Below are 25,553 nucleotides of genomic sequence, written 5' to 3' on the forward strand. Positions count from 1 at the left end.
CAGCTCTTTGGTGGGGAGGAGAGTAAAATATTCCTCAGTCACATTTGTATAACCATATAGTATCATACATATGCCAGAACTCAACAAATATCAATGGAATGAATGAAAAATAAAGACCCCCCTCAAAAAAGCTCTCAGAATCTTAGAACATACTTTCCCTCATTTCCCTTGCGTGATGTCCCTTTACCTCATGGCCGTTTGGACTTCTACTTTTGTGTCTATGTATTTCTTCTACGACAGTTTGATTATGGACACTTTTTGCTTGCAACAGCCTTATTCAGTAGCCTTCAAGATCCGACTCATGCCATCAGTATCATTTGCTCTTCTTACATTTTGTTGCAGACGTACTGAATTGTGTCCCGGAAATGGTTTTTCTACATGGAACACTTTGTTTTTCCCTTTCTGCTCTTCTCTTCTTTGACCGGCTGACTCTTCCTCTCCCAGAATCAAGATAAGATGTTACTTCTTTCTGGAAATTGTCCCTAGCTCCCCACACCATCTCCAGCCCCAGGCTGGGTTAAGCCTTTCTCCTTTATGATCTAGTGTAATAAAGATAAAAAAGACTTGGGTCAAAACCTGATCCTGCTGCTTACCGAACACTGATTTTAGACCAGCCCTTCTCAAATTTTATCATGCATCAGAATCACCTGGAGAGCTTGTTAAATCAAATGGGTGTTTTAGGGGTGCCTGCATGGCTCAGATGATTAAGTGTCTGCCTTCGGCTCAGGTCATGATCTCCAGGTCCTGGGATCAAGCCCCATGTCAGTCTTCCAGCTCAGCAGGGGGTCTGCTTCTCCCTCTCCCTCTGCCTCTCCCCCCTGCTCATGCTCTCTTTCTGTGTTTCTCTCTCCCAAATGAATAAATAAAATCTTTTAAAAGGGGGGGGGGTGTTTTAAGAATTAATTGAGATAATATATGTAAAATGTTTGACATGAATTAGTGCTCAATCATGGCCAGTTACTTTTGTTTTTACATTATCACTGCTTTCATCACACTGTTTTAAATTGCAGACCGAATAGACCACTTGCCAAGTAAATTAGGAAACTCACAATGAGCGGTGACTCTGCCGGTTTTATTATTGTTGTATCACAGGTGCCCTATAAAATGCATTAGTTAGCACTAAATGAACATATAATAAAATACACTCAAAATAAAAATGTTCAATAAATATTTAATAAAGTGAATTTGGGTGCTTCTTTGTAGGTAGCTCCTACACAGACTGTTCCAGAATTCCCTCGTTCAGCTTGCTGTATTTGTGGGTTTTCTTGGGGCTGCTTTTGTTGATTGGTTCCTGAACCACTTTTGGTTATGGTGAATCAGTCTTCACAGCCTTTGTTTCTAAGATTATACAAGCAACATAGAGAACATCTTTCTGTAAAGAAGTAGAAATAAACAAGCACACAGGCGATTCATTTGGCTCTGTGGTCTGGATTTCATACTGAATGGAAGCAGTTGCAACAATGTATTCCCCTGCCTTTGGGGCCTAAACCTTCGCCTGCATTTAACACTGGAAATGGGTTAGAAATTAACATGGGGAAAATGTAATTTGGAGTTCTTTGCAAATTCATGAAGCCTCCTCTTTTGGGAAGCCTCTTCTGCTTTTACATTCCGTCTATACCCCCATCCTCCTCTCTGACCTCAGAACCTCATATTTTATGAATACACTCATTATGAATATGTTTCATTAGTTCAGCAAATGTTTTATCCCATATCTGCCATGTGCCAAGTACTATTCTGATGGTGGTGATACCACACTAAGACAAAGCCCCTGCTTCACAGAACCTAAAGCAGGGCATTTACCAACTTGTACAATAATTGTTTGCTTCTCTGTCTCCCACGGTATATTGTGAGCTTCCTGATGGTGGGTGCACTATTTAATTGATCTTTGGATATCCAGTTCAATATCAGGTATATGGTAGGTATTCATACATATGGATTAGTATTTATACAGAAGGGCCCTCCTTGTTATATTGGTGCTGAGAAATGGAACAGAGTACCAGAGATCATGTATTGCGGGTCCGTGAAAGGATCTGGCGCGAGATACGTATTTTTTTACTTACAAAGTGTTGTTTGTCTGAATTTCAATTAGGGCCAATCAATACATAACAACCAGATTTCTAGCATCTCTACAAAAAGCCTGCATTTCTGTATTGCACCAGTCAGCTGCAGCTAATTCCCACTCACCCTGCTCCTGAGATGGAGCCTGTCCTCTCCAGTTCTCTGGAATGATTCCCTCCTGTATTACACGTGTGCATGTGAATATGGGTATTGTATTTGTTTGCATAGATGTATGTTGAGGGAAGAGTAAATTCTTCAAATTCTACATAAACCCACTGAAAGCTTGTCTTTACAAGCTTATGAAACCCTGCCTTCAACTGGAAATACCCTATTCCTTTTTTTTTTTTAAGCGATGAGGAATGCTAACAAGGAAAGGATTTGCTTTTGTGTAGAGTATTTAATATATTGGGTCATCAATCTAAATTTTATCCAAGTTGTTTTCTGCAGTTTCACAGTGGGTTTCCTGTCTTCCTCAAATTATTTAGATGATTGCCAGTTACTCTTCTACTGAGACGTGTATCCCAGTCCAAAGTAAAAATACATTAAAATTTATCTGGTTTGAATTTTTTTCCTTCTGTATGATTATTGAACTAACATGATTTATTTGGTTTGGTTTTGTCATATGACATTAGGCACTTCTAAAACCATAAAATTGGGTTAAAATGATAGTTTACCAAACTAATTATGTTCATGCTTTGTTTCAGCTGTCCTTAAAAAGAAGAGGAAGCAAAGATTTGCCAAAATCTGAAAAAAAGACTCAACAGACTCCCACAGAGGTATGTGGAAAGAAAATTTCAACTAGTACATCAGACTCCTCTCAATGTATAGAATAATAAGCTATATCTGTAAGTGGACATAGTAGCCAGATATACACTCATGTAAAAAAAAAAAAGTTTAATTATGCATATTCACTCTGTAGCTGTAGAGACAGGCCGTATAAAGCATTCAGCGTCTTTGCTGATAAAGCTAACGCCAACACCCCATTATTGCTTTTATGTCGTAAGCACATGGCAAAATGTCATTAGTACCTTATGTGTGCTGTGTTTGACAACTGTACACATACTGCTAATCTTCTTCACTCATAATTAATAAGGTCAATAGAATGGCTGTTCCTCTAGCATCAGGAATGAGTAGAGAAAGGAATGTTGTAGGAAGGGATGGTGAGGGGAGAGAGAGCCTTCTGATGAGAAGGGCCTAGAAGAACCAATTCTCTATGGCAGTGATTGGGGAAACAAAAGAAAGGAAATGCATAAAAATAAAACTTAGAAGATGCACTAAGGGGGGCCTGGCTGGCTCAGTCAGTGGAGCGTGTGACTCTTGATCTCGGGGTTGTGGGTTTGAACCCCACACTGGGTGCAGAGATTCCTTAAAAATAAAATCTTAAAAAAAAAAGATGTATTCAACATGGGCTTGTTAGGAACTTTAGAAACACAGCCACAGTAGACTAGCTCTGCCTTCAGGTTCAGCAGAATGCGCTGGTGGATGTTAACGAGGGAGATTTTAAAGCAGAAGAGGACATATTTGGGGGCAGAAGTGACATTATGGCTCTCCAAAAACACTTGGCTAGTTATTGAATGTTGCATGCGTCAGTTGAAATCTCATACTATAGCATACCTTTTTTTATTCTTACAAGTTGTTTTTTCATTAGAAAATAATTTTAAATAAAGCAATATTGAAATATCCAAAATTTGGAAAAGTTGATCTCAATTTTTTTAAAAACACAACATATTAAATGTTTTTTTTTTGAAGATTTATGTATTCATTTTAGAGAGAGAGCATACAAGTGGGGGGGGGGAGGGGCAGAGAAAGAATCTGAAGCAGACTTCCCGCTGAGCACGGAGCCCAATGCAGGGCTCCATCCCATGACCCAGGAGATCATGACCTGAGCTGAAACCAAGAGTTGGATGCCTCAGCCAACGGAGCCACCCAGGAGCCCCATAACACACAACATATTGAATGTTTATCTTCCCTTTTCCTCTCTCTGCTCTGTTCTTGGCTAACTTTTCTCCCGGTACTGGCAAAAGGATATTGAGAGGTGTCAGCACTTCAAAAATCCTGGAGGGTCTCAGACCAAGATCATGACTCCATTTTGTATCTTTCTCGTTGTTCTCTTACTAAGTTCAAAGATGCTCAGTCCTACAGCTTTCTCACTCTGCCTTTGCCGTAACTGTAGCCACCTGTCTGTATGTATTTTGCTACAGATCATTTCAAATGTTGCCATCAGTTCTCTTCTCCACCTCATTAATGGAGAAGGGGCTATATGCTCCCTGTTCTAAAATCCTAAGTCAGCTTTAATCAGGAGTATATTTCTTTTAAAACTCACATTTGGCCTATTCTTATACTTCCTGTGTTAAAGTTTATTTATTTTTCCAACAACACTCTCTTATTCAGGAATGTTTAAGAGTTTGTTTCTAGCTCTGTGACCCTCCCACTCGATGTGCACGTGGGCACCTTTCTGCAAAAGACATCCACAGCCTTCGTCCGTGTCCCAGTGGGACCTTGGACCTTACAACAGTCAAGAAACACTGCAGTCCACGAGTTTTTATTTCATGGCCCAAACGCCTGGGAAATTTATAAGTGCGCTGTTGTGGCCGTTGAAGTCCCTGCTAGTGTTTCCAGTTCATTTATTTGCAGAGATTATTACCCGTAGTTTTTCAAAAACCCACGCCAGCAGATTGATCGGGACTGTCTTGGATGGGAGATCTCAATTATAAAGTAGTCCACAGATGGTTCTATTGCTCAGTCAAGGTTGAGGACCATTGATTCTTAGATTACTGCAAGCGTCCCATTCTATTGTTTACGTATTCATCTCCCATACTTGGCCAGGGCAGATTGTAGTCATGGGTCATGTTATTCAGCTTTGACTTGTCAGTGTCTAGTGTCTGATACTGCAACGTGTTCGATGTGCACTTTTGAATACTCCCTTGTCTCCTTTATCTAGGTTGAGCCAAATGAAATTGCCACCATGCTGTGATTTTGACCTATGCAAATGGCAGTTCCATGTGGTTCAACCCACTGTTACTTGTACAGCGGTGTACTTCATTTTATTTGCATCAGCTTCTTCGACGTATTATTTACATGTTGCTTCAGCAGCACAGTGACTTTATTTACTGAGAAATGGTATTGCACAACAATTAAGAACAGTGACATGCCAGTTGTATGGCCTTAGGTGACTTACTTATTCTTTCCATGCCTTTGTTTCCTCGTCTGTAAAATGGGATCATGATAGAGAGCTGTTGTAGGAATTAAATGAGTTTAATTTAGCATCTAGTAGTGGCTAAGTCAAAGCTGGGCTCAGCTCCCTTCTTTTGGCCCCTCATCATCTTTTGGTCCCCTTCTTCGCATGTCATTCGCATCTTCTTAAGAGTGAGTCTTCAACATACACAAAAATAAGAGACAACTTGCTTCACATCTGTAATATTTCTTTCCACAGCATTCACTGTGGAAAATAGGAGCAAGCATGTACTGCCCAGTCATTGTCAACCAGGCACTTTCCATACCATCTCGGAGTTGACATTTTCAGCATTTATATACAGTCTTTCCATGCTCAGTTGCAAATGCAGCTATCATACTTAGGTGACAGGCTGAGCACACAGGGCACATTGGCCTACGGGGTTCTTAAGTTCTTTGTATACTGCAAAGACTTTTTTTTAAACGAATACAAAATAATTACCATGGTGCCCGTCATTCTCCTTTCCTCGTAGTGACTTTCTTACATGTAGTGTATGTCGAAGTCTTAAAATAAGGCTTACGTTTTCATTCCTTTAAGGCAGGAGAGTTTACATATACACGAATCAGGTAGCCTTCTCTTTCATGCTTGCTTAACATAGCCTGGTGAAGTGTGATTCTGCCCCAGTCTGTGACTTAGACCACAACCAGCGCTATTTTGGTTACATTCAAGCTGCAGCATTTCACTAACATTTTTTTTTTTTTTTACTAGTAAATAAAGGCCTAGCCTTGCAATCAAGGAGTTCTACCGTACACGTAGCCCAACCTAACTTCCCAGTCTCTCCTACTCTTACTGCCTAACAAAGCCTAGCTTATGTAAAAGCATATCGGATTTGCTTATTGCTGGTCACCTTTCTATTCAAACATTGTTTCTAATTTCTGCATGATATTTGACTCTCCTGCCCCCACCACACCTTTAACCATTTCTTATGTGTCTCTCTTTCCTTTCTTCTTCTCTTCGGTTGCTTTCAAAACCACTGCCATAGCTTCAGCCATCACCTCTGTTTTTGTTTTAGTTTTTTTCAACCATCACCTCTATACATCTCATTCTCACGTCCTCCCCTTTGGACCTGAACTCTCTACAGGGCCAGAGGTGTAATCTTTGTAATCTTGGGCCTCCGATTCCACTTGCCTGTTGATAGATGTTTTCACTAGATATCCCTCCACTGACACACCTCAAAGACAGCAGTTTAATACTTAGACACATCTTCTTCACGCCTCCTCCTCTTTGTTCACTCTTTGTCCTGTCATCAGCAGCACCGTCCATCAAGACACTGATGCTGGAAACATCAGGGTTACCTTTGAGTCTTCTGCTGATGTGATATTAAATATTGTTGTGTGTCCTTGGTTTCATACTCGCTGAATTCATTTGAGGGCTCAACACATAGTCTCTTGTAGAGCCGCTTCTCTCTGTCCTTGTGAAATGGATTTTCATGTCAAATCGTTCTGTAACATACATTCTTGTCCTTCTCTCTCACTGTGCTCCTGGGAATTATCTCGTCTCTTCTCTCTGTGCTTCTGCCCTTTCTTCTAAACCCCTTCTAGAGGAAAGTATGCAAACGAACACATCTGATTTCTTTTCTTTTACCCCATTGTCCTACTTTCCTTCTCTTGTGCTGCTTTTCTAGAGGCAACACGAATGGTGGAAAGAATGAGTTTTGGAATCAGTCTGGATACAGATGTGCTCTGTCGCTTATTAACTTGTGCTCTACCAAGTTAATCAACCTTTCTGAAGCTCATCTGCCTTATCTATAAAGTAGACCTACATCACCTTCCCCATAGGGCTAATGTCAGGGTCTAATGATATAAAGAATGTGATGTCAGGCTCTGTGCATTAGGCAGCCCTCAACCCTTCCGTATTCATGCTCATTAGCAGAAAGGAGAACAAAAGACCTGTGCCCTGCTCTCCATCTCTTCCATCTCAAAGGTCTGGGCCACATTTAATGAGCAGCTCTGGCAGAAGTTCATTATTCTCACCTTCAATACCAGTAGTTGCTGCTACTTTACCACAATTCATCTCAAGCACAGCTGACTCATTGCCAGGCAAGGATGGCATTTTTATCTCCATTTAAAAAATGAGAAGGGGCGCCTGGGTGGCACAGTCCATTAAGCATTTGCCTGCGGCTCAGGTCATGATATCAGGGTGCTGGGGTCAAGTCCCCCATACAGCTCCCTGCTCAGAGGGGAGTCTGCTTCTCCCTCTCCCTCTGTCTCTCCCCACCCCCACTCATGCTCTCTCTCTCTGCCTCTGTCTCTCTCCCTCTCAAATAAATAAATAAATAAATTTAAAAAAATTTTTTAAATAAGGGAAAAAAATCCACAGAAGTTACGCGGTTGACCCAAAGTACATACTTAAAAGAGAATTTGGGGAAAATGTCTTCAGGAAATGCGTCCTTGGGCATAATAATGTACTTTGATATTAGTTAGTTCTCAGCAAGTTATTTTCCAATTTTTGTTTGTACTTTTCAACTTAGTCAATGATTAGTGTTTGCAGGTTGTCCTAAGAAAGAGGAGAGCTCCTATAGGGTCCACTCCATCATCCATTTACCGGGCAGAACCCACTTTGTTCATTTCAGACTGATGGGAATATATCTTATTTTTAAAGCGATCTGGCTGAAACACTTGGCAGTTTCTCCTTGGATGGGCCATTTCAGTGCTAAATTTTCCTTACTTGAAATAAGGCCTTTAAATAAGCAATTCTGCCTTGAAGAAAAATGGAGGAGAGATTACTTTCTTTGCTCTTTCAGAGTGATCATGAACTTTAGAGTCAGACAGAACTGAATTCAAATTTCGCCTTTGTCTTTTGCCACTTATTAGCTCTGTTAACCTTGAAAAAGTTCTGGAGTATCTTTAAACCAGGTATTTTAATATCTATTACTAAGTTTACTCTAAACATTCAATTAGGTCATACGTTAAAGAACTTTACAGAAATTATCTGAGAGCCCATGCCCAATAAATAGCAGTGAGTGCACAGCAGGTGGAAAGTTCCTTCTGAGGAATAGGTTCACATTTATTATAGTCCGGGGAATTCAAATCATGTAAAAAACAAATCATACAAAAGGAACATTGTCGAAATGACAGCCCCACAGTTGTGCTTAGTTACAATATGTGATAATTTCTGAATAGTGATGACCATAGTGTTTCTCTTTTTATATTTCTTTCTCTTTCTGTTTCCGGGATGTGATATTGTCCTAATCTTTTATCTGCCAAATAATTTAAACGATTTGGAGAAAATATACAGCATCTACTTCTCTCTGTCTGTCTCATTGAATCTTAATTACGAGAAACAAGCAATTACTTTTGCAGGTGTACTTTTTTTTGTTTTCTTGATTTACATAAAAATGATCTCCTACCCTCTTCCCCTCTTTCTCCCAAATGAGGAGGACAATGAAGATCTGAAATGCCAGCTGCAGTTTGTGAAGGAAGAAGCTGCTTTGATGAGAAAGAAAATGGCCAAGATTGATAAAGAAAAGGACAGATTCGAACACGAGCTTCAGAAGTACAGATCCTTTTATGGAGATCTGGACAGTCCTTTGCCGAAAGGAGAAGCAGGGGGGCCTCCGAGCACCAGGGAGGCTGAGCTCAAGCTGCGGCTGAGGCTGGTGGAGGAAGAAGCCAACATCCTGGGCAGGAAAATCGTGGAACTGGAGGTGGAAAATAGAGGCCTGAAGGCAGAACTCGACGACCTGAGGGGGGACGACTTCAACGGCTCGGCCAACCCCCTCATGAGGGAGCAGAGCGAATCCCTGTCGGAGCTGCGGCAGCACCTGCAGCTGGTGGAAGACGAGACGGAGCTGCTGCGGCGGAACGTGGCCGACCTGGAGGAACAGAACAAGCGCATCACGGCGGAGCTCAACAAGTACAAGTACAAGTCGGGCGGCCACGAGAGCGCGCGACACCACGACAGCGCCAAGACCGAGGCTCTGCAGGAGGAGCTGAAGGCGGCACGCTTGCAGATCAACGAGCTCAGCGGCAAGGTCATGCAGCTGCAGTACGAGAACCGCGTGCTGATGTCCAACATGCAGCGCTACGACCTGGCCTCGCACCTGGGCATCCGCGGCAGCCCCCGCGACAGCGACGCCGAGAGCGACGCGGGCAAGAAGGAGAGCGACGACGACTCGCGGCCGCCTCACCGCAAGCGCGAAGGGCCCATCGGCGGCGAGAGCGACTCGGAGGAGGTGCGCAACATCCGCTGCCTGACACCCACGCGCTCCTTCTACCCCGCGCCCGGGCCCTGGCCCAAGAGCTTCTCCGACCGGCAGCAGATGAAGGACATCCGCTCGGAGGCCGAGCGCCTGGGCAAGACCATCGACCGGCTCATCGCCGACACTAGCACCATCATCACCGAGGCGCGCATCTACGTGGCCAACGGGGACCTGTTCGGACTGATGGATGAGGAGGACGACGGCAGCCGCATCCGCGAGCACGAGCTGCTCTACCGCATCAACGCGCAGATGAAAGCCTTCCGCAAGGAGCTGCAGACCTTCATCGACCGCCTCGAGGTGCCCAAGTCTGCGGACGACCGCGGCGCGGAGGAGCCCATATCCGTGAGTCAGGTACAGTTCTGCCTATTGCGAGCCACGGCGATGGCGAGGCTGGTCCGCGGATTCGTGGTCCCTGGTGGGGCGTCTCCGCGCACCGACCTCCGCGCCCCGCTTTAGGGAAGTCCCCGCTCAGAGCCTCACTGGGCTTCGTAGCCCCACAGCACACCTGTTCTCTCACACGGTCCTTCTTCAGGCCTCAGGTTTTCGTAACCCACTTAGTAAGTCCCTCCCCTCTGTTTTGTTTAAAAAGGAAATTTACACCCCCCCCTCAGTTTTTGTGTAAATATTAAGGGCTTTTTAAGATATATTATTATTTGTCAACATGTTCAGTATTACTCTACTGATTCTAATGGATCGAGCTGAAAGAAAATCCCAGATGGGAATCTTCGATTATGCATTTGCAGGTTTTGAACCAAGATTGAAATTGGGTTTAAACATTTTTTAATTACTAAATATCCAGGATTATTGTATAACTACTGACAAATGTACAAACCAGCAATAAAGAGAGAGGATAACTGTGTCTACAGCCCTACCAAAAGGAACACATGGAAGTCAGTCCTTTACCACAAGCGGAAGTAAGAGGATCATTATTTTTAGGGGAAAAAAATCACTGCCAGCTCTCTAGAGGAGACTCTCAGGACTGGGGAAGGAGTGTTTAACTTTAACGCAACACCAATTCAGAGAAATAGTAATAACTATTCCCGAACAGGGAAAACCAGCATTTTTCCTTCATCCTAATTTGTAGAGGCACAACTGATGAATTGGACTGAGCTGCTCTAGCCAGGTATGGTGGCCAAAGACCCATGCATTTTGTCAGAATTAACCACACACGAGAGAATTTGTAAAACGTAACAGGCAGCACAGCCTCTCTGGCAAGCCTCCTGTCCTGTATCCATTGGAGAACACACGGAAGTACAACAGCATGCATGGCTTTTAAGACACGCAAGAGATTTAAATTTAAAAATCAGTGTATACGCAGAAGCATGATATTAAATTAACTGCCTGTTAGTCACAACTAGAAAAATCGCAACCCTATTGCTTCTTTACCTTGCATGTTGCTCTGCTTTGCTCTGGAAAAAAAAAAAGTTTTATGATAAAACTTGTTGAATTTTGAAATGTTAAAGCTTATTGTTTCTCTACTTACGTCAAATGGTTTGTTTTTAGTTTCTTCGTAGCAGATTTTTGAATACTCGAAGCATGTGGGTTTTCAATTATACCATCAGGGGAAAAAATAGAAATCAGAGTGAGAGAAGGCACTGTGCTGCGAATAGGTTTCAGATTTTGTAAATACAGGCTGAAGGGAGGGTTCTTCTTCATCTTAAATTGAATGAATGCTTAGATTAGTTAATATAAATTTAAGTTTTAAAAATTATTATTAATTAACTCTTCTCTTTGTCTTTGCATTTACCTTCCCAGATGTTCCAGCCTATCATTTTGCTTATTCTCATTCTTGTATTATTTTCATCACTTTCTTACACAACAATATTTAAACTTGTCTTCCTTTTTACACTGTTTTTTGTACTGTAAATCTTTCATCATTTACCATTCATTGTAGTATTTTCAGTTCATTTATTTTCCTCACCCTTCAAGACAAGAAGTAAAAGAAGTATAATTTCTGTAGTAATCAATGCTATAAAAACACTGAAGACTGCTTATTTTTTTAAAAAGACACATCTTACCACTACCAAATTCAATAAGAAGCCCAAGCATTAAAATATTTCAGGTAAGGAAGTAATTGTGACTTTTTTATATAAATCACTTTAATTTTTGCTTCTTTCTTTTACATCTTAATCTGTACTCTTCTTGATAAGTAATTATGACTGTAAAAATTGACTAGATCTTTCAGTTATTTCTTAGTAGTTGACTATTATGATAATTGAAAAGCTGGACATTCACAAGATGGTCACATTTCAAAATATAGATAGATGGATTTATAAAGTATCTTTGTTAGGTTGCATCAGACTAACAAGATAGTTTTGATATCCAGTAAATGTTAGCAAAAATTATGGGGAACAAATGAAATGTGACCATCATGGAAAGTAAGCAATTTGTCGTGATGCTTGCTGACGGTATTCTGTTTAAAAAGATGTGTTTGGAAGCATGAGAGTGGATTAGGCCTTAGTTCATTGAGAAAGTGATTATATCCCTCTTACTGCATATGACCAGCTCTAAGCAAAACAGCCATTTCTGCATTTACCTATTATATTTGGACATTTGTTGCCGATCAGATTTGTTGCCTGGAGTTCTGTCTTCTCTCAGAGATTATCACACAGAACTGCTTCCAGAGCAGGTAGTAGAGTAGGGAAAAAATAGTCATTCTCTAGAATTTCATTAAGTCGCAGTCCAAGGCCAGTAGCATAGGTCCAGTGGGAGTTGCTCTCTAGATATAAACTCACTTTGGTGAACCGGGCATCTCCCTTTCTTCTCATCCTTAAAGTGGCCCAGAGAGGTTCCGTGTACCCAAAACCTACCGTTCTGTTCATCTTGTTGACAACTTACCCAGTGGAAAGCTGGAATGCATCACTGCCACCAAGATTCAGAAATACCAGCACTCGTGGAAGTCATGCACTCACAAATGCTTTGCAGGTTGGCTGCTGGATTTGAAAATCTGTGGTAAAGTGAGGTATCTTACGCCTCAGCATCAAGTGTAATATGTGGAAAATCTTTGCTCTACTGTGAAAGTTGGTTCTAGTAACAATCTCTTGAACCCTCATCCCCCAGTACCTCCATTTCCCTTTGAGTAGTAATTTTTTGAAAAGAAAAGAAAACACTTCACAGTTCTTCAGAATTCAGTTTAAAATAACTGCTCTTAGTCTCCATTGTTATTTACATTTTTCTTTTTGGCTTTTCTTTTGTTTTGTTCTGGAGGGAAGAGAGACCAGGAATGAGGAATAGTTAACCAACAGTTGGAATCTGTCACTATCTACTTGGCTTTTCATCTTAGAGATTCAAAAGGCTAGGCAGAACTTTATGACAAAAAGAAATGAAATAATCTACGTGCTGTATTTAATCAATTATTCCACTATTTACTTTTTTTTTTTTTTAATTATCTCAGGGAGAGCAACCACTTTAAAAATCAAAGTCTGTCTGTTAGATCCTTGATTAAGCCTCCAGACTGCCATCTCAGAGGGACCATTTGGTAACAGAACTGAAAGTCAATGTTTGATGGCTGAAATTTATCTGAACTGTTTATTGCCTTTGAAGCCAGATACACCCACCTAAGCAAGGATTCTCAGCTACCTATGGAACATTTGGTGGTTCATGGAAGTGTTGTAGGTGGCCGCAATGACTGGGAAGCTCTAATGGCAGTAAGAGGACAGGAGTCAAAATCTCAAATAATTGTCCCACCCAAATGGCTAACACTGTCCGTCTGATGAAGCATGGTATGCCGCGTACTTGTTCACTTCAGAAGTATCCTGGGTATTCATACCTTGTGTGTCTTTAAGAAACAGGCTTCAGAATTGTAACTTTCTTTATCATGAAAGAAATTAAGAATTCAGCATCTAGATCAGTGATTTTCAATCCTAGCTGCACACCAGAATTCCTGGGATGTTTCTAGAATTGAGCCCCTACCTCACCAACTGACACTGAATTTTTGAATCCAGGCATTTGTATTTTCTTAAACTGCCAACAACCATTTCTTTAGATGTTTGAGTTGTCTAAAATATGTATACGCAGCCTGCCCCAGGGTTACAGTGAACGATGTGATGCCAGCTCTCTAGAATCCTGGGCTGTCTAGCTTTCAGGAAACCTTAAAGTTTCAGCCATTCAGTGGATGTCCACATCCTCTCTAGAGCATTTCCATCTTTGTTATTCGGCCTTTGCTTCTAATGATAAAGCAGTTCTAATTCCACAGTGGTGCAGTGTTAGAAAACTCTCCTTTCATTAATACAGGTTCTCGAAACCAACAAAAGCAGAGAAGACAAATAGGAATGATACATGATGGGAAGGAGGACCAAGATGAATAGTGCGTGGGTGCGGGGTCATGCACACACCTGCAGATGTAGGCACATGCACACCCTCAGTTAGAGACTCAAGCTGACCACACACACATGCACACGCATGCACACACACTGACAATCCACCATCTTGTGGCTTCGTATACAGTTATCTACGCCACAAAGCTTCCCATGTGGTGTGCCACAAATCCTCCGGAAATGGCAGTACCAGCTGACTCTGCTGTTGCCAAACCAAGATGAGAAGGCATATGCAGGAGATGTGAGAATGCAGCAAAACACAGAGCATGGATCCCTGTGTATTTAACGAACATTGTAATGTGGCGGCTGGTAGGTGCGGACAAAATGAAGTTTGGTTTTTTACTCTTTTTAGCACTTTCAATTGGCCGATGGACCCCAGCGGACATGTAAACAGCTAACTCTAACAGGTACTCTTACTGAAGTGTAAAAACAAACAAAAAGGCTCGTGGTTGCCATTGATTTTTATTGGACACCTGATAACATGTTGACTTTCCCTAAGAAAACCATAAAATCCCAAGACATTCTTGCATGGAATGATACCATAAGTAAATAAACAAATACAGGGGTGCTGCATATACTTCCACAATATCTTGTGGCCTGAATAAGAAAGGAGAGGCTTGCCAAGGGAGGTCTGGGCTGATCAAAACACCAGCCTCATCCTTAGATATCTTGTTAGGAATTAAAGTCATCCTGGTAACAGGGAGATTAATCTCACGTATGAACTTCTAAGGCATTGGTTTTAGAGAAGAATTCATGAGAATCTTGATCTTCATCCAGGCACTCCATATATGAGACCCCAGGAAGAAACTGAGGAGGGCAAACAGGACTGACTTGGCTCCCGCTCCTGGATTCTGGAGGAACTGGGGTCACTCTGACAGCCTCTCTGAAATTGACAAGGCAATTTTACCATATAGTTAAATTCCAGAGAGACTCTTTCCAGCTCTACCCCACCCGCTGCAAAACCCACTTTCCAATTTGTGCCTGCATGTAAGCACTCACCTCTCTCACGCTGTGGTGTACAATGAGACATGCATCCAGCATGAGGGATTCAGACCTGCCTCTATCTCACGGGACTGCTGGGGGCCGGTATTTGCGAGGTGGTCTTAGCAAACTGCCAACAAGCACAAAGCAACCTAGTCCCTTGCTAACTTCTCCCTGGAACTTCAAGCTGTTCTGTGGGTACCCACAGTCGGTGGTACATCTCTCCCTTACATCACAGGCTATAGATGTGGGAACAGAAGTCAACAAAGATGGTACCCAAGACCTCAGAAAGAGAGTCCTCTGTATCTTCTTCCCCTCCCCTTGATACTGTTACTTGCTTTATCTTTGTTGTACAAAGCTAGTTCTGAAAGAGGAACACCCAGATTTCTTTGTTCATCAAGAGAACAAAGTCCCCCAATTATAGACAAGGAATTTTGTCCTATTTTTTTTTTTTTTACCTTTGAAGCTGTGCTATTTAAACATGACACTGAAGAGAAATTCAAACAAGCAAAACTTACTGTAGAAAATTCCCTTGCATGCACGTTCTTGGGTGTAGGAAGAAGTGTCTTTGGTAATTTGGCCAGGATTTAAGAAAAAAAATTTTAGTTGGCTATTTTTAAGCATAACTGACTCAAACTCATAAAACAAAGGAAAATTCAGTGCTGAGCCTGGAATGTGTATTGGCCTGCATTCTGCAACCTTCGTTTCAGTCCGTGTGGTAGAGTTGCGACACGGTTATTTAATCAGCTGCCAGTGAAGTTTGGTATGTCAGTTTGGTCTCAAAGCCTAACTCCAAATACCCGTGCACTGTTTGTGCTGTTTTCCTGTAGAACTCCAGCCACTTTCATCTGGTAGTCATGGGCACATCCTCTAATGGAGGGTAAGGATTGAAGAGAAAGTGGCGGAGGGTGATAGCAGAAAGTGACAAAAGCTGTTGATTTTCTGTAGTTTCTGCTGAGTGTGTGGGTTGAGCTGCTTATATAGCTATGTTAACAAACAAAACTCGTTACGTGATTATCAAAGGCTGGCAAATAATATTTGTTCCTTTCTGAGGTGGTCCAACATAACATACTGTGAAAGTCAGCACGTCCGCTCTTTAAATTCATGTCGAAAGTACCTGTCTTAACCTATGCATTTGAAAATTAAGAGGGTGTGAGGGGGAGAGAGAAGCTCATCAGTTTGCCCACTGGCCTCCAATGGCTTAGGAAGGGAAGAGAATTTAAGAACTTTTTTTTTTTTTTGAAAGATACCTTATAGAGTCGGTTATTAAAGTAAGAAAACTCAGTTCGGCATCTAGTTTGTAATTTCCTTTCTTCTTCTTCACAAATATGTGCAGCTTTTGCACAATCCTTGTCATTTCCTCTGTATCATTAACTCCTGGACAGATAAAACAGAGCTCAGCTTTTTAAATAGGACAACCCGTGGGTCAGCCTCAGTCAGTCATTTAGAACTTCAGAGGAGGAATGTAACATCACAAGTCAGCAAAATTAGTTTCTTCTGGATTTTAGGTGACTCTTAGGAATCTGAGCTCCTTTACCTGAAAAAAAATGCAAAATGTGTCTCTGCTGAGGCGCCTGAGTCATTGCATGGGATGGGGGGGGGGGGGTTCTTAGCCTTCTTCTAACTGCTTAGGCTCCATATAGTGAAAAAAGCCACAGGGAAGCAGCCAAAGGAGGTAGTTGACCGAAAGTTAGGATCCCCCAGCCTTGGATGTCACAAGCTCTTTGTTTGAAGTCCTGATATTTGTAGAAAGTAGACGGATTCAGAAAAGCAAGGTGAACTCAAAATAGATAAGAAAGAATGAAGTCGTGGGACTCATCCTGTGCAAAATATTTCAATGGCGACAGCGTCAACAAAAGAATACGGGGTGAGGGCCGAGGACAGCCATTGGGGTACCTACCGTGTTTTCGTCTCATGTGGACTTCCCGAGAGACCTTGGTGTGGGCCATGGGTCTGGCTGGCCCTGCGGAGTGGTCTGATCGCTGTTCACAGGGCTGCCCTGAACTGCGGCTTTGGGCCTCGCTGTCCGCACCCTTGTCTTTAGATTCTTTGCCATAGTCTTCCCACGTCATGATGCCACATTTCTTTTCACCTGGGCCCCCACCCATACAGTTAGCAGCCACCCAGATAGTCTCCCATTCTGATCTCCCCGCCCTCTCCCCCGCTCCATGTCCCGTGAAAGCGATTCTTTTCCCGAGCTCCAATCAAAGCTTATCTATATTTATGTGTCCCTCCCAGTCCTTCCTGTGTGCTAGCTCTTCTTTTATGTGCCAGGGTGGGACTAGCCAGTAACTGTTTCCTCTGTCAATGAAATGTTATTAGACAATTACAAACTGGAAATAATGATGATAAGTCTAACATTTGTGGTAGAAGATACAGGTGGGGGGGGGGGGCAACCCCAAGGAAGGCCAGTGGGGAAGGGAAAGGGAGTAGGGAGTAGGGGGTTATTGCTGTGTCTTCAACTTTAACCAGCTAAAGGGCCTCTCTCTTGGCCCTGCTTTACTGCTAGAACTTCCGCCCAGAGAGAAATGACGCTGGGGGGCCCTCTTGTGGTGGACTGGCATTCCCGAGGTCTTTTTCTGGAAGGAGGTAGCTCTAGAACAATCTGTCCTGTTATTAGATTTTGTTGTCATCATTATCAAAAGCTCCCAAGTCAAGAAGCTGGAATATATATAATGAGATACTAAAAAAATAATTTGAGAACAGTAAACAAGATCTGTCTCTAATTTTAAATAGCTCATACTCCTAAAATGTTTTATTGTTTTATTGTTTTATTCTTCAGAACACAGACCAGTACTTAAAAAGAACGGTTAGTTTAAGACTGTTTCTTTTGAATATTTCTGTCATCTGGAAGTGCCTGTACATAAGCCCCATGACAGATCTGCTTGGCTAAAAACTCTGCTGACATGCCACTAGCCCTCAGAATAGAAGACAGAGCCCACATCCCATGATTCTAGGGGGAAAACATCCAGCACTAGGGAAAGAGTACATTCACCGAAACACAACAGTCTAAATATGGGACAATCTAACGCTCTGTGTGCAACTCTCATAATCTTATAACCCAAAACAGATACTTGTAAGTATCAAAATTATATTGCTTTTGCTAAGACGGAATCCAAACCCTGTCATTCTTGGGCTAAAGTAACACAGGACCCAATTGGACATAACTAGCTGTGGAACTTTAGAAAAATCAAGAAACCCTGGCCTCATCACCTGATTCCAAAGTCTGGGGAACGTTCCAGCTTTCATGATTTTTTTTTTTTAAATAATTCTCTGAGTGATTGCAGAGTACAGCAAGGCTGGGAGTGTAGTCCCCTTGATGGAATGCTGTGGGACAAGGAGGAGAGGCTCTTCACATTTGTTTGTAAGTTTATTTTTAGGTAGTGGACCACTCAGGATGTGGGCAGTCATGCCACAGGTTACATTTCAGGAATCGTCAGCATTGACCAAGCTTGTTGTGAACAAGGATTTGTCTTATTCTTCTTCTGGGCCTTAGGATTTGACAGTATACCTCGTACAGAGTTGGCACTCACAAATATTTGTTAAATGGAACATTAACTGGAGAGCCCAAGACCTCGCCCTGAAGAATGGAAGATAATTTAAGAGTCAGGAGAGTTCTACTAAGCAACCCAGATCATGTATCATATTGTGTTTTGAAAATTGCAAAAGACATTATTCTAGAAGGAAGGATTATTTTAAATATGTCTCCTATAATAGCCTCTAAGTTTTAATGTGCGTAAGAGTGAGTTCAGTTTTTCAAAGTCATCGCTTTTCCAATTGTTTCCATTTCCTTGCCAAGGATAATAGAAATTCAATACCCTTTCTCCTGGTAAATATGTTTGAAGAATAAAAGAAAAGGGACAGAAAAAAACTATACAAACCAGAAGTCAGAAGCCAGCCAGGCTCATACACAGCCAGAGTTGTCATAGCATAAAGAGATTAAATAAACGACTGCTTTGCAAAGCTTCAAGATCATCATTCAGGTGAAAACTATAAATTAAATGTGTACTGGCCTGCTAGAGGCAAAGTTGGAACGTTTACCCCAGATTTTCTTCAACCACTAAATTAAAATCCTTTTATCTTTGCATTTGGCCCCAAGATGTGGATTATCTCAGGACACAGACCTCTTCAGATAGCAGTCATCAAGATAAATTCTCTGCTATTTGACTCCTATGTTATACTTGGAAGATGGAGTATCATCTCCCTCATACAGACTTAGAAGAAAAATGAATTTAGAAGTTGACCAGGCCAGAAATCAACCTCCCATGCCCCAAATCCTTTTCTCTGGGTTCTGTTCCCTTCCCTTGAACTCCTTGGAATTTTAAACTTCGAGGCACTCCACCAAGAATGAGAAGACGGGGATTCTATTCCCGGCATTGCTAGTAAGTGGCTCTGTGACCTTGAGCAGATGACGTAGCATCACGGCCTCTCTCCCCAGCTGTAAAATGAGAGGGTTGGCTAGATGATTTCAGAGGTCCTTTCTGGCTCTAAAATTCTCTACATCTAGAAACACCTGCTATGACACTTATGCACTCAGTGTTCTTCTTTCACCCTTTCCAAAATGTTTTAGTCTGTGGTCTAAGATTATTATGCATATAGACATTTTCAAGTCCTTTTCAGGATTTTCCTTTTTTGTTTCTCAATACCTAGCTGGTGTTGCTACATTTACTTTACATGAAGTGTTCTTTTATTCGTGTCCTTACATATTAGTTCTACATCGAGACAGGATTAGTGTGGCACAAGATAGGCACGATTCTTCTGAATTCTCTCCAATACACACAGCATTGATTTGGGTCAATTTCATATTTGAAGGCAAAATATAGAAATGGTTTAAAAGCAATCTAGATTATACCACAAATTGCATTTTTACCATAAGGTTTTCAGCCATCTTGACATCTGCCTGAAAATGTCAGTCGCTTCAAGATATCTGAATATCCCTGAAGGACTGAGTACACCAACATCGGTCTTTTTATGTAAATAACAGTAGGAACTTTTCTTAAAGTTTTCTTAAACATTTTTAGTGGAAAGATTCAAAAGCACTTGTGCTGAATATTTATTGCCTTCCTATGTTTTCATCTTTTGGGGATATATATATATATATACATATATATATATATGTATGTATATATATAGTGCATGGAAATTGAACTTAATACATATAAAAATTATTCAACAAAAAGTGTTGGTAAGCACTAGAATAAGTGATAGACGTGGGTGAAATTCTTGTCAAAGTCTTTTCCTAGTTTTTGGTTCTGCCTAATTTCAGGTGAGCTTTACCATGACGAGAAGCAGACAAAACCCCGTGATAAATAATTACTAGGACTTCCATGAAGAGGGCATTGGGGTGGATCCTACTGAGTAATACTGTAGAGGATAGCCCAACATCATTTCTCCCATAACTTAGCCACATATTATCTGAAGTTCCGATAGGGTTTAGAAAACAGTCTTAATTTTATTTACAAACGACATATGGAAATGAAAAGGTCTGGAGTGGAAGAGAGTGTAGGCGGAAGAACGTTACCAGATAATTCTATACAGGTGCTTTGGGGCAATCGCTTTCCCCACACCAGGATTTTCCTCCTGTCCTGGTCAGGATAGAGGCAGAAATAAGCTACCATTTTTTGGGTCCCTGGCACTAAAAGTATCCCCTCATACTCTGACAACAACCTCATGAAGTAAATATAATTATCCCTTTACAGAAGAGATACACTCAAAAGTTCACACTGATAAGTGATGGCAGCAGAATTGAAACCAAGATCTCTGTGACAAAATTCCCTGGCCTCCAGTTAGAGTAACCAGTTCCAAGCCCTACTCCTCCACACGGGCATCTTTCTATGAACTTTAGCAAGATACGTTGTATCCTATTGTTTTATCATTAAGGCTGGGTGAATAGTATCGACAGATACATTTGCTATGAGGGTGAACTAGGATAAAGATACATGCCAAGTACTTAGCATAGAGCTTTGCAGAGAGCGATCTCTCCATGAGCAATCACTATTATTGCTGTAACTATCATGTTGTAATTACTTTTGAAGTCATGATGCCAGGTTTTCAAAACACAACACGATTTCATTCAATTGTACTATAGGTACTAAAGTGCTACCATGAGCAGGTTACTATTACGACACTTTGGAGCTCCCCACGAAACACTCCTCTGGAAGCAGGCAAAAAATCATGTGAAAGTGAATATGTGATGGTTTAATGGCCACACAGGAAATTCTTCCGACTTGAGGGTAAGACCTTAGTGTTTAAGCCTTTAACTGGCTTATTTGCTGAAATACACACAAAATTGTTTTAGACACTTTCTTATATCTCAGTTAAACTGAACGCGAACAGAGGCACAGATGTACGAGTTCACGCACAGCCTGGAAATGCTGCTGGGGAGGTAACCCTTCTGGCGTTTCCAGGATAGATCGATTTGGCCACGGTCTAGAGAGCCTCTCCATATACTTGGGCTGTGGTACACCTCACCGAAAGCGAGCACATGGGCATGTCGTTGTTGTTTTTGTTATTTTCCTCCCATGATAAATATCATTCTTTTCCATGGTCTCTGATTTCCTCTGGCGGAAAGACATCACTAACACTGTCGATACAGACAGCAAGCTGTCATAGAACCACAAAGCGTGTGAGGTTCGTCTTTCTCTATGCCCCACTTCTACTTTATTTAAAGACAGAAGTTTGATACGTTTTCACAAATCTCTGGAGACTGCTACCCATGTTGTTCTGCCACATGCAGACACCTGCCTGCCAAGGCACTGAAGAGTGCTTTCTGACTCCAGCTGAAAAGGGGAAAGAGAGAGGTATACAAGGAGATAATTCTTGCCTATAAAAAACGAGTTGACTTTTCCAAATGAAATCTAAAATTGGCCATTGTCATTGTGTGATATTAACACCAGCTCTTTTGGCAAGTTTGAAAATACTGGGCTCCATTATAAAAGCTAAAAATGTCCTGGACCTGGAGTTGTTTACCCAGAGTATGAGCGGCTCTAAAGTTACAGAGCTCTGGTTGGAAGAGTGGCTTGAAGGCCGCCTCCAAGTAACTGACGTCACAGTAGTCTCAGCTGCTGCTGTGACACTGAGCTGAGCAGCTTTTTGATTTGTGAAAGGGGTGAAAGTTTCAAAAGGACTTGTCAGTACCTCTCTGTTGAATGGTTGGACGGATTTTGCATTCCCATTTCTTGCAAAGAAGCAAGATTCACCGAGCCGAGACTTTCGTCTTTAAAAAACAAAAACAAAAAGAAACTAGCCATCCTTCCATTGCTAGATTGACCAGTGGTGGAACATCCCTAGGATTTCTCCCCAGAGCAAAAAGGTATGTTTCTTTCTAGCAGCTTGAAATCAAGTGACTCATTGTGGCAAAATAGAGAGGGGCTGCTGCTGACGTGGTTTAGATGACGGGCACTGTTCAAGTGGAGGGTTAATTCAACCTCTGCCTCTTTCAGTGTCTGTGTCTGGGCTGAAAACACAGTGGGCGGGGTGCATAGCGGATTTTACTGACTCCCAGGGAGGAGAAGGTTCAGCTGCTGTGAGTGGATTTCTCAGCTCGGGACTGACAGTGACATCCCCCCTCCGACACTGTGTTTTTCAAACACTGCTTCTCAGTCCTTCGAGCAGCACTTTGCCTACTGTGGGATTTCACTAAATGTCTTTATTAGAATGCGATTTTTTATTAGGATGAAGACTGTTTACATTTACAGAGTAAAGTTCACATCCCTTGAGATTGTTGGTATTTGAAGATTTCAATGAAAAGTAAATGTAGTTCATTCAAGATGATGGTTTGCTCACTCCATGGCTAGTGTTTCTGTAATTTGAGTAAAAGTGCGTGCCATTCATAACCGGTTAATCTGCGGTTAGCAGGAACCTTACCACTACATCTTCTGTTGTTTAAGTTGATTAATTTTAGATACTTATTTACCCAAGCCAGAAGTTTCTTTCAAAGGTTTTCTAAGTTAAGAGAAGTAAAATCAGTGCGTCTCTATCTTGGAAATTTTCTTTTCTTTCTTTCTTTTTTTTTTAATCTTGGATGTTTTCTAGTGTGAGTGTATAAATGGAGGAAAACAAGGAAGGAGAAGATAATCAAATGAGAAGGCAAAAAGGATTTCTTCAGAATTGCATGTAGTAGTATTGCTTTGGCCTTTTTAGAGCATGAGGAACATGGTGAAATAACAAGAAATAGCAATGAAAAAATACTTTTTGCACTGCATGAAATCAAATCATGGTTGTCTTTGAAAGATGCACTTGCTAGTGAAACAATAGCGGAGGAATAAGATCTGTTAATTAGTTGAAATGATGCCAAGTGGAGAAAGGGCTAGAGAGTCTTAGAGGCTAATGGAGCATAAGGCTCGTGGGTGTGGGCATGTGGATTCCTAATTCCTCAAGGTTAAAGAGAAGCAAACCATCTCTGGGGCCAATGATTCTTCTAGGAATTGTGAGATGGACTATATCTACCATGTGTAGGATTCCTGCATTCCTTTGTAACCTCCTACAAATGAAAGATCTTTGATTATATGAAAAGTAGCATGTTTAGAAAAAGGATAAATAGGAGAGCAAGAAACAAATACTCAGAACAAAAACCTCAGAAGAGAGAAGTAGCCATAGAGTCAGCTCCCGTAACACTGTTTCATTTGTTTAGCTGATGTCTAGTTTCCAATAGTGGGGGGTGGTGATTAAAATGGTAATGACCGAAGTGCAGGAAGAATGGAGCACTCCTCAAAGAAGTGTTACCATGACCAAATTGAGGCTAATTTGAGAAATTAATTTATTGTGAGACACCTGAGTTGCTCTTAAATGCTGCTTGCTAGTAGGGCAGAAGATAAGCAGAACTATTTCCCTCCCATCGCCATGTTTAGGCAACCCACTCACAACCCAGCGATTCTGGCTTCTGGGGCGCAGAAGCAGGTTACATGGGTTGCGTAATCCTACCTTAGCGTCGTTGAGGGGAGAGCACGTGCGTGACTAAGTGATGCAGTTCATTCGACCCCTTTAGATTTGCTCTAATAAATTTGTATCCTGAATGAAATTCTGCACGAAGTGAAATGATACAGAGTTAGAGACACAGGGAGGGATGCAGATAGCAAAAATCCTTCCTTCTCTCCCACATAGATGCCAGTATCTGTGGGCGAAAAGAGTGACAGCTAGGAACAAAGAGCACGTTTGTATCTGCCTCAGTAGACAGCAGTGAAACTGACTTTCAGAATCTGCCGAACCACTTTACTCCATAATTTCTCATTATACAACATTATGTCCCTACAATCCCATTAGTTGGATTTTTTAATATTTAAGAAGAATTATAATAAAAGCAGTTTTATGTAAGATTCGTCTATTCAGATTTTTATTAACAATAAAAAAATTGCCTAAATGTTCAACTTGCCATGTATTCTTAAAATCCTTGAAAAATACGGAGGGCAAAAGAAAGTCATTGAAAATGCGAGAGTGTGCAAAATTAGGTTTGCTTCTATTAATTTTCTAATTAAATAAAGATGAAAATCATCAGTTTAATTCCAGAGAAAGAAAACATAAAGAAGGAAAAATGAAGGCAAGGAAGGAGGGAGGGAGGAAAAGAAAAAGAAGGAAGGACAGAAAGAAGAAACTAAGAAACAGGCATTTACTGAGCACCCGCTATGATTCAAAACCATGTGAGGCTCTTTTATTAAGCATTCTCTCTCTTTTGTTCGTGTCATCCTCACGAATACTCTATGGACCCCGTTTTATTTCTAGAGGAGAAAGCAATACATTCAGTCATATTACACTTGACATTTATGGCACAACATAGTTGCTAGGAAGGGAACATAAATCCTCCCACAAAAATTGGCACGGTTATTGCTCTACAGGAATTTTCTTTCAAAGGCTTGTTTCTGATCCATAAGCATTACATTTCCTGGCACTAGATACTGCTCTGGCCCTGGAAAGGGGAAGCTCTGTAGATTGGCTCTGATCCATAGTAAGTGATGAGTTTGGCTCTTTGCAGTTCAGTGCAGGATTCTGTCTGCTTTGGGAACATTACCTGGGTTCGTGTATAGTGCTGTTACAAGGAGCAAGCCTGAGTTAGAGTTTTCCTGGATGATCTTCGAGTAGGTTTTAAAAAAAAAGGAAGAATCCTATTCCTTTTAACCCTGGTCTGGAAGTGGTTCAAGAAGAGTTAGCAATAGGAAGAAAAACTGGAGGGGCCTCTGGATGGCTCAGTCAATTAAGCGGGTAAGCCCCTGCCTTCAGCTCAGGCCTTGATCTCAGGGTCTTGGGATCTCAGCAGGGGGCCTGCTTCTCCTTCTCCCCCGCCCCCACTCCTGTTCTCTCTCTCTCTCTTTTTCTCTCAAATAAATAAATATATTTTGTAAAAAGATAGTTTTAAAAAAGGAAGGAAAAGAGGGAGGGAGGGAGAGAGAGGGAGAGAGAAAAAGAAAGAAAGAAAGAAAGAAAGAAAGAAAGAAAGAAAGAAAGAAAGAAAGAAAGAAAGAAAAAGAAGAAGAAGAAGGAAGGAAGGAAGGAAGGAAGGAAGGAAGGAAGGAAGGAAGGAAGGAAGATTGATTGAAGCTATTTGGTATGTAACTGTAGGAGAAACTTTATGATGATTTTTGAGTATTTCCAGCGCTTAGAAACAGGATGAAACATGGACTGTCAGAGCACCTCTTTTCCAGGTAGCTTGAAATGAGTCTGCTCCCTTTCTGTAATTTTCTTGGTTACCTTTGCCACTACCTCTTGAGATCTTAAACCACTCCACTCTCCCCAAGAAGTCCCAGTGTTAAGTACCAGTTAGTAAGCAAGACAG

The 25,553-nt window shown here is 41.5% G+C and overlaps 2 protein-coding genes across 4 annotated transcripts in view; both read left to right on the top strand.

The window, feature by feature from the left end:
* SOGA3 (SOGA family member 3) overlaps positions 1-11,519 on the top strand; it is a 38,400-nt gene extending 26,881 nt beyond the window's left edge. The window contains exons 4-6 of the mRNA XM_057311059.1: positions 2,763-2,834; positions 8,667-9,842; positions 11,247-11,519. Coding sequence (XP_057167042.1) covers positions 2,763-2,834; positions 8,667-9,842; positions 11,247-11,357 — 1,359 coding nt within the window. The 3' untranslated portion in view covers positions 11,358-11,519. The remainder of the gene's footprint in view (positions 1-2,762; positions 2,835-8,666; positions 9,843-11,246) is intronic.
* KIAA0408 (KIAA0408 ortholog) overlaps positions 11,252-25,553 on the top strand; it is a 31,860-nt gene continuing 17,558 nt past the window's right edge. For 2 of the 3 annotated variants that reach the window (XM_048226181.2, XM_048226182.2), the window contains exon 1: positions 21,836-22,100. The gene's annotated coding sequence lies outside the window, so the exon portion shown is untranslated. Of the gene's footprint in view, positions 11,554-21,835; positions 22,101-25,553 lie in introns of those variants that run through there. The other variant, XM_057311060.1, reaches the window with a different exon arrangement.

Source organism: Ursus arctos, unplaced genomic scaffold, assembly GCF_023065955.2.
Source record: "Ursus arctos isolate Adak ecotype North America unplaced genomic scaffold, UrsArc2.0 scaffold_13, whole genome shotgun sequence".
Lineage (NCBI taxonomy): Eukaryota > Metazoa > Chordata > Mammalia > Carnivora > Ursidae > Ursus > Ursus arctos.